The following is a 10,122-nucleotide window of genomic DNA, read 5'->3' as shown; positions in this document are numbered from 1 at the left end:
GGGAAAGAGGCTGTTCCTCAGAATATGACATACCAGGCCATTGGGTGCTTTATAGCAGAGAACCTTAAACTAAACCCAAGAACAACAGGCAGCTAGATCTGAGAGTCCTGCTGTCATGTGCTCTTTCCTTATTCAGTAGGATATTGTGCCAAGTGCCACACTGAGATATTTTCCCATGTATCTTAAGGAGGTAGCAAACAGCTGCAAGGTTAGTGTATACAGCAATTTAAGAAGCACAATGAAACCCTGATAATTGCTAGAGATACTATAACATTTTGGGGGCTAGACTATAAATAACAGTATGACTTCAAGCAAAAGACACTGCAGCTCTTCTGCTTGAAGTATTGGGCAGTCACTGACCAGAGAAACTGAAATCACAAGAATGTATTCCATATTATCTTCAGAATTACCTCCAAACAGCGCACTGGTGATGGAATTAGTTTTTCTTTTAATTTTTTAGCATCTATGAGCAACAAACCTAAATTTCTCTGCTGCTTTATAGCCAAAGCATCTTTATGTTCTCTGTGATATTTCTCCAGTTGTTCAGCAAAGAAATCAACACCTGTGAATTATAATTAGATTGTGAAGCTAAGAATAATAACCAATACTTTGCTCGAAGATAGCTTTATAAGTGTTTTCCTAATTGTATCATGTAGTCATAAACTGTGAGAAAACACACACACATCTAGGACTCTGGTTATATAAAGAGAAACAAATGCAAACTTATGCTTCTCAAATAAACAATATACTGCAGCTATACACATTATGCATTAGTATTTCCAATCTAAGATTCAACATTAAGAGATACACAGAGACAGTTCAGTTTGGATAAAATGAGAAACAACATGCAGCTTTGCCTAAAGCAAAAGCTGAGCCTTTTAAAAAATTTAAATTAGATTAACTTTTTTTAAAGGCATGACGCTTCCTCTCCATGAGTAAACACAGGCAATGGGAATGGGCATTGCCTTGGCATATGACAAGGTAGGGCAAAATACTGAGGCTTTGCTAAGGCATATGGAAGAAATCAACCCAGGTGTGGCTGGTGAACTCAGGCTGGTGAGGCGGGTAGAGCATCACATGGGAGCAGGTAGGGGGGAGGGAGGGGTTTGCAGCTGGCCGGGCACTCTGACTGGGAGTGGGGAGGCTCCCCCCTGCTCCCAGCCAGCTTGCAACACCCCCACCCTATGTGCCACTCCACTCACCCCACCAGTCTGAGTTCACCAGCCTGAATCAACCACTAGAAGCAAAGGCATGCACTGCTGCCCTGATGGCAGAAACACCTATAAAATGCAACTAGAACCAGCAGTACTGGCTTAGAATGCCCACATTGTACTGAAATGCTCGTGCCTAGGGAACATATATCTGACCAAAATGCTGAAAGCTTTGTCCATCTGTGTATCACATCTGTGCAGAGCAACGTGAAACATTAGGATCTTAGGTAGATGTATCCATTTGAGATGCAGATTTTACAAGGGTTTTTAAAGCACTGAATTATTGAACCACAGATTCATAGAAAAGTAGGGTTGGATGGAACCGCAGGTGGTCATCTAGTCCAATCCACTGCTGAAGACAGGATCATCCTATCTAAACCATCCTAGACAAGTGACTAGACAATTTTTCTGTACTTTTTTTGAACCATAGTGCCCAAGACTGGACACAGTGTTCCAGGTGAGGCCTCATCAGTGGAAAGATCACTTAATACAGCCTGGTATGCTTTTGGCTTTTTTGGAACAAGGATCACTTAATAAAATTTATAATAAAACATAACGTAGGGATATTGTGATTATGTAAAAAGCAAAACAACCCAAACATTGCAATCCTAAGAAATTCAGTGAGGGTTACACTTAAATGAAATGCATGTATCTTATGGTAAGGAAAGGCACAGATAAGGCACATTTACCTTAAGTATGCAACCTTAACTGCCCTCTTGTACAGACACTAAGCAATATTAACCATACAGTTAGATTTGTAGACCCATAGCAATACAGGCACAGAAAGGACCTCAAGAGTTCATCTAGTCCAGCTCTCTCCTTTGAAGAAGGGTTAATACATACTAACTTATCCAAGATTTCCAGTGAAACTGATAACATCCTAAAGGAGCTTGTTCAAGTGTTTCACTACCCTTAAAATTATATCTATCTATCTATCTGTTGCAAACAGGGGAGAAACTTGGAAAATAAAAAAAAATACTCTTCTCCTAAATGTAAATATTATGTTAATTCTGTACTAATTTGATAAGAAAGTGTCCCCCAGTGTAGACAAGTATGGTGTAGATTTCTCTTTGTGTGAATGCCTGTCTGGAAGTTGCTTTTCTCCCCCTGAATGACTGGATTGCTGCTAGTTAGTCAGCTGTCAGTCATGCAATGTGAAGCAGATAGAGTAAAAGAAAGCTACATTTTTCAGACAGCTCCGACCAATTCTGAAGGGAACTATATCAGCCAACAGTTGGTTCTAAATTGGTTGTATATTAGCATTAGGAACATAACCTAGAAACTGATATACCATACCAGAATAGGGTCTTATCTGCTACCCTGTTCTTTCTGTGACAGTTGTTTGTACCAGATGCTTTAAAAGGAGGGTACAAGAAACCCCACAGAAGATAAATACGGAATGATCTAACTCTACAGAAGGTTCAACATTTCGTGAGATAGATAATGATTAGTTTACACTTTAAAGCATAAAAGTAGATACCTTTTATACATTTTAAACCTTACCAATGTGCTAATGACATACTCTTAAACCTAGGATATTGGCCTGCCTAGACTGACTATTCACTCCAGTCCGCCACCTCCACAGCTGACCAGCCAGGTTAGATATAGGTGGCCAGCATCATAGAAAATTAGGGTTGGAAGGGACCTCAAGAGGTCATCTAATTCAACCCCCTGCTCAAAGCAGGACCATCCCCAACTAAATCATTCCAGCCAGGGCTTTGTCAAGCCGGGCCTTAAAAACCTCCAAGGATGGAGATTCCACCACATTTCTAGGTAACTTGTTCCAATGCTTCACCACCATCCTATTGAGAGAGATTTTCCTAATATCCAACCTAAACCTCCCTTGCTGCAACTTGAAGCCTCCATCAAGGCCTAGCCATCTGCCTACTCCCTTGCCACCCGAGTAGTCAATCAGGGTTAGCTGACCCTACTTCTCTCCTTATAAATCCCTGTGCAGGAACAGAAAGTGTCTGGGCAATAAGGCTCAACAGGGTAGCCAGGCTGCTTTGCTGTTTCTCATACCTTGTACTCTGCCTGATCCCTTGGCTAACTGATCTGCCTTGCCCTTGGACTCCACACCCTGCCTAACCCTTTGGCTTTCTAACCTTTCCAACTTTTGGCTTGATCTCCTGGCTCCAGCACCCAGCTTGCCTTTTGACTCTGCACTCTGCCCAACCCTCTGGCTTGGCTTACTGGTAGAGGTGCACCGATATATTGGTCTGATATCAGATAGGTACCAATATAAAAAAAACTGTCTGTATCAGATATCAGCCCAATGGCCGTATCAGATATTGGAAAATAAATGCCTGTGCTGCACACAGATGCAGTGCAGCACTCAGGCAGTGAAGAGCACAGCTAGAAGCGTGGAGAGCTGCCTCCAGCTGGTAAGTCCGGTGTGGTGGAAAGGGTGCGGGGAGGGAAGGGGCATGGTGGGGGGAAGATCAACACTCCCCTGAGGTGAGGGAGGGGGCAGGGCCAGGGCCAGGGCCAAGCCCTATCCAGGCGGGGCAGGGGGGCTGGAGCCGTGGCTCATGGGGGGAGGGAAAAGAGGCAGCTCCAGCCACTGCTTGCACCCCAGGAGGGCACGGGGAGGGGGAGGGGCGTGTACCCCCTGGATCTGCGCAGGACGGGACGGGGCGGGGCGGGCTGCAGCCAGGGCTGCGCAGGCCTTTTCTTGGCAGGGACTCCGAGCGGGCACCAGTGGTGCTGGGAGGATACTGCATCCACCTCAAATTTTGCCACCGCTCCACTCCCAGCGCCGCTGCTACCAGCTGCCTGGTGCAGCCGCGGCTCTTCCCAGAGTGTAGGTGGAGGCGAAGTATTAAGCCACAGCTGTACCAGGTGACTGGCAGCGGCGGCATTGGGAGTGGAGTGCCGATCAAATTTGGGGTGGATGCAGCATCCTCCTAGCCTTGTTGCCAGCACCCGCTCCAAGCCCAGTCCCCACCGAGAAGAGCTCTGCACATCCCGAGCTGCAACCCACCCTGCCCCGTGCAGATCAGGGGGGTTCATACCACCCTCCGTGCCCTCCCGGGGTGCAAGCAGCAGTGGTAGCTGCCTTCCCCCCATGAGCCGTGGCTCCAGCCCCTCCCTGCCGCCCTACTTGGGCAGTGCTTGCCCCTGCCCCCTCCCTCACTGTGGGGGGCGTTGATCTGCCACCCCCACATGCCCATTCCCTTCCCTTCCACCACACCGGACTTACCAGCTAGAGGCAGCTGTATCGGAAATTGGATCAGTATCAGCCAATATGCCCCCTTCATTATTGGCTATCAGTATCAGCCCCAAAAATCTCTATCAGTGCACCCCTACTTCCCAGCACTTGAATTCTGCATGCTCCTTCTGACCCTGCTTGCTCCCCTGCACCCTGTGTGACTCCCAGACCTGGCCAACCATGATCTGGTGTGACATAATGTTATATTAACACTTAGAAAAGAAACTGATTCAGGAAGTAAATTGTATCAGATATTGGGGTCTGAGATGGCAGGTTTGTAATGAATTGTCAGAAAACTAGACTTCTGACCGATGTTTGTATTTGGCTTACATCAATGGCATTACTTACAGTAAATACTAAAAGTACCAAATATCTATACATGTAAGACTGTATTCTTTCTGTTCATAATATCTACTGGGATTCTGCCTGGTGTGAACCACCTGAATACAAGTGATCCAAGTCTCACTATATTGAGCTTGTATATGTTATAGGCCTCTTATAGGCTCCAACAATCCAACAGTTTATTAGTATGTTGAGCCTGCTGGGCATAGAAGGGTAGCAAGATACTGGGGGACTTGTGAGATTTCTCTGGTGCCACTTGTAGTGGCATGTTCAAGGGAGGGACAGAGAAGGACAGGGAGACTGCAGCAGGGACCAGATATTCATCACCTCACTATTGATTTTCTTTGCCTCTGCCTGTCTTTCCAGAATCTGAGACTGTATTTGAGGAACTGGCTGAAATGGACCACTGAGCTGCCACCAGTTGAACTGCCTTGGTGAAGGAAGGCTGAGGCATGGGAAACGCATCCCTGAAAGTGGTAGATGATGCAGACTTGTGTGAATACAGCTGCATGCCTCAGGCGATTTAGCAGGAGCAAAATTGATAGGGGTATGAGCACTGGAATAGTGGGGTATCCAGAGATATGGAAGTGACTGAAAGGTCAGAGGGAACACAACAGACTTACCAGCTGGATGCAGCTGTATCGAGCTTCATAAAGGAACCAATCACCCATTTATAACACTGTTCCTATGGGAAAATTGGTTCCAAGTTACGATGTTTCAATTTAAGACATGGCTTTCAGGAACCAATTATGTCATAAATCTGAGGACTGCCTGTAATCTATCAAAATGCTGGTAACTGGTTTAAAGGGAAAATTTATAACAAAATCAAGAATACACACTGCAAATATCTTTTGAAATAGCAAACATAATAAAACACTACTATCTGCAGAATACTGTTAATTAATTATTATTAATAAAAAGAATTTACCATGTTCTTGCTGTTTCAGCGCTTCCAAGTCAAGACTTTCATTTTCTTTGAAAAATAATCGAAACCTTTCAAAAGTATCTGCATATAAGTTGGCTGCCTCAAATGCTGAATGAACAGTTTCCTAAGTTTTAGGAAAGATATAACACAATTATGTAAAATATGCACAATCTGTTTTGATTGAATTTAATAGAAAAATGAATGTTATATGCTGAATTTAATTTTTTTGTACAAAAAAGAATCTATGGAGGAATGGTATGCAGTTCATTAGACTGGTAATAGGGTAGAGAGTGATTTTAAACTTTCACTAAGCAGTTCAAATATAGCTTTGATGAATAGTGAATCAAGCTCACTGCCATTTAACATTGGGTTAATAATATGAATGAAGACATTTGCTGGTCTCAGTAGATAGGTGTGCAGTGTCTACTATTTTCTAAGCTTAACCAAACCTAGAGGCAGTGAGACAGACCTTATTCCACCTATTAGGCACCTAAATGTAATTATGCTGCTGTTACAGGTTACCTTTAAAATATTTTAAATCTGTGGAATGTTATGCTGTTACAAAGTGAGTACAGCTACAGAGCAGTCACAAGTTAAGCCTTAATGACATCTCAGACTAGCACAACTGTGACTGGTGAGCAGGAGAGTGGACAGGAGCCAGGACTCCCCTGGGGTAGAGGGGTTGGGGAGGGTGGCATTAGCTCAGAGGTGGAGAAACCACCATGGGGTCTCTGGATTCCCTGCCATAGTCAGCAGGGGACATTTGAAGTGAAGGGCAGTGGGCAGAAGTAAAGAGAAAGGGGTGGGGGGGAAAATAAATAAATAAATAAATAAATAAAGGACCAAAATCTTGCATGCGTTTCACTGAACTGGGACAGGGGGTGGGGCCGTGGTTGGGCTCGTATTCATACTGGGGCAAAGCCAATATCCAGCAGGCTTACTGTATACATACCACATGGGGCACTGCCGAGACCCATTCTCTTCACAGAGGTAGATAGTAGGTGTGTGCAAAGTGGGCCCTATTCGATTAGGAATTGGCCCGAATCAGGGACAGTGATTCAATTTGTTGATTCAGATCACTGTCCCTGAGTCAATTCAGCCACTGAGAATCAGCGATTCAGACATAGACACAGCTTTAAAAGTTTTTTTTACATACCTTGAGGTAGCAGGCGCAGCTCGTGATTGCTGCAATGCTAGGGCACATGGAGTGCAGGTGAGGGACGGACAGACAACACACCCTCCCCATGCTTGGCAGCAAACCCGGAAGTGGACTGGAACTACTTCCAGTTCACTTCCAGGTCTTCCAGGGAGTGTGCTGTGGGGGGCCCCCCCACCTCCCCGGTGCAGCAATCAGCTGCAGGGGGACCACAGGTGCCCCCCTCAGATCCAGGACGCACCAGTCACTGATCTGGGGGAGATGTGGGGTGTGGGCCCAGCATGCTTCCCAGCAGACCCGGAAGTGCTTCTGGTCCACTTCCAGGTCTGTTGCCAAGCGCGCTGGGGAGACCCCCGTGCTTCTGTGGGACACTCCATTCACCCCAGCATTGCAGCACTCATGAACCCCTAGTACCTAGAAGTATGAAGAAAAAACATTTCAAGCTGTGTCTATGTCTGAATCTCCAAATTTTTCTGATCTCTCCAAATTGATTTGGAGGGTTCCAATTCGATTCAGAGAGATTAAAGGGTCCTCTGATTCAATTCAGATTCAGAGATTCAGCCAACAAATCAGGTCAAACCTCTGCTGAATCGAATCAGGGACTGAAGCTTTGCACAGCCCTAGTAGATAGTAGGATTGCTGTTGCTGTTTGCACGGGGGTGCTACAGCACACAGCAAACTGGTGAGTTGTACCTGAGTGCTCAGAGTGGTCAGGGTGTGATAGGGTCACACCCTTTGTGAAGGAGTGTTGGCTTGGGACTACCACTATCCCCTTGGGCGGAAGAGTTCAGGAGGGTTGCAAGTTTGCCCACCGAGCAAAGCAGGAAGGACTGGGAAAGGTGCATCTTGGAAAGCTGGAGGACTGAAAATAGAACATTTTATCTTACTGGAGCAGACTAAGAACCTTGTTATATGGCAATGTTAGGCAGCTTCTGGAGCTCTTAACCACTGGACTGGCTGCACGTTAACACCTTTTAAGTGGTTTAAAGCACTTAATATTTGGATTAATCTTACACCACTCCAGGGCAGGATCACCTTATTTTGCTCCTGTTCCATTAACTTGTGGCCACTCTCCACAGTTTTTCCACTCAAATTGAAGTCTTCCAGCCTCCCAGAAGGCAGTGGCGAGGGATGATGCCAAGGCACAACAAGGCCAGGCACAGGACCTCACCCACCAGGGACATCCGGCAGAGTGAACACCACAGCTCTGCAGCGCCTGGCAGCCGTGGTGCCACCCACCACCAGGAGCAGAGCCAGCCAGTCCACGCAGGGTGAGGCACTGCCTCCCCACTACAAACACTGGTGGGGAGGCAGTGCCCTGCCCCTCTCAGACTGGTTCACTCTTCTCCCAGCAGAAACGGAGTCGGTGCGAGCAACAGCAGGGAGGTGGTGTCCCCCCCAGAGCAGCCAGTATGAGCGGTTGTGGGGAGGCAGTGCCTCCCAACTCGGACTAGCTCACTCTGCTCCTAACGGGAGCAGAGCTCACATGAGAGCTGGCAGGAGGCACTGTGGCTTGCAGGTACTACAGGGTTGCAGCACTTGCTCTGTCCGGTGGGAACAGCGAGTCTGTCCTTCCCTTAGCAACTAGCCCTGCCACTGCTTACCAAGCCTCTAGTGGCAAGTCACAGCTGTGTAGGTGAGAAGCAGTCAGAGCAGGTGCTAAACAACACTAAACTGAGTAACACTAAACTGATGAATAAATTGATTCACATTTGTTTGGCTTACCGTTTAAGTTCTGACAAGGCCCTAACAATACCCTGGAATGACTTTGGTAAAAAAGATCAAAGATAACCATCACCTGGAGTGGTATAACTTTAACAAGTTTAGAAGGTACTTAGGATGGGTTAACAAACTTAAATGAGTAAATTTTAAGTACCTTTATGACCGTTTAAAAGACCACCCATGGGGACCCAAATGTAATCCTGTTCCAATCCTCAAAAAAAAATGAATGCAAAAGCAAATGGGTCTTCCTCCTGGTTGCTGCTTTTTGAAGTTTAGTCTTAAGGCTAATATGATGGTATTTTACAAAAGCAGAGATCCTTAACCTGTTTTTTAGCGATCTGGCCCAATAACTTCAAACAGTCTCACAACCATCATTAATTAATTAATTTTAATCAAAGAAAGGAGAAAAAAATCATATAAAAAAGGAAAGTGTTTGGTACCTTTATTTGCTGGATGATAGTCTGCAAATGCCTATCATCTTTAAACATGGTTGATAAGCTCGGCCCTTCACCACACGTCTTTTCTTCAATAATGTTATTAATGACAGGCTGAGTAAAGGCATCAAAGTATCGATCGGGTACAAGATTAGCGACAGACAACAGAGTTTCCTGGAACTGATGTACAATATCTGCAATACCATCCTGCTAGACAATAGAAAACAACATCCCATAAATGCTCTTGGAACCTTCCTGAAATGTAAAATAAGTTAGGATGTGAATGTAATTTTAGGGGTGCAGCAAAGAGATGCAACACCTGTTCAAACCTAGATATATTGCATTCACTTCCAGACCAGCAGAAACGAGAGACATAGCAAGGCAACATGCTAAGCACGTCACTTTCCAGAAAAGATGAATCTGGGATGGAGCCCCATGGGAAGCAAATAGGAAGAGCCCCGCTCACACTACTGAAATGTAGAGATGCTTTTCTTGAACAGCACAGCTTCTTGCCCTTGATACAGAAAGTTGCTGTGGCATCACTGGAGGTGACAGGAGAGAATTTCTATGTACCCAGTTTGATTCTCCAAAGCAAAAAAGGCGTTGATCCTTTTTTCTCTATAACTGAGGTAACTGTGACTGGGGAACAGGCCTGGGTATGGCCTTTGAGAGGGAAGAGGTGCAAAAATAGCTGGTTTGTGGCAGCAGATGACCACACCACCACCACTGGCACCATGGCAACCAATACTACTCCACGTGTCACTGCTGCCCAGGGTCCAAAGTGTGCCAATGTATTGGGGACATGGCCTTTGTCAAAAGTTGAGTTTCTTCTGTTTCCCTTTCAATATGGAAGAAATTTGCTGTTTGACATGGTTACATTTAAGTGGGACATTTTATAAAAATAAGCCTATTGCAGATAAGGACCTCACTGCATCTTACCTTAGCCTGGCTCAGCTGACTGTACACCAAAGGGATTGTTTATTTTCCTTCTCTTAACTTCAGACTCAGGATTTTAGTGATTTTTTTTTTTTTTTTTTTTTACTCTGGACAGCATTCCTCTATGTTTTTACTAAAAATTGTGGGCTGATTTTTACTTGCACAAATGACCATTTATATTTCTG

At 45.3% G+C, this 10,122-nt stretch overlaps 1 protein-coding gene across 1 annotated transcript in view; it reads right to left on the bottom strand.

Moving 5' to 3' along the window:
• The window catches only part of DNAH6 (dynein axonemal heavy chain 6), a 282,667-nt gene that overhangs the window by 239,412 nt on the left and 33,133 nt on the right, over positions 1 to 10,122 (bottom strand). Inside the window, exons 11-13 of the mRNA XM_025199101.1 lie at positions 9,008 to 9,211; positions 5,693 to 5,813; positions 411 to 562 (exon numbers count right to left, since the gene is read on the bottom strand). Coding sequence (XP_025054886.1) covers positions 411 to 562; positions 5,693 to 5,813; positions 9,008 to 9,211 — 477 coding nt within the window. The remainder of the gene's footprint in view (positions 1 to 410; positions 563 to 5,692; positions 5,814 to 9,007; positions 9,212 to 10,122) is intronic.

This window comes from Alligator sinensis, unplaced genomic scaffold, assembly GCF_000455745.1.
Source record: "Alligator sinensis unplaced genomic scaffold, ASM45574v1 scaffold607_1, whole genome shotgun sequence".
NCBI lineage: Eukaryota > Metazoa > Chordata > Crocodylia > Alligatoridae > Alligator > Alligator sinensis.
Note: the sequence above shows the minus strand (reverse complement) of the source record. Positions and strands in the feature narration are given on the sequence as shown.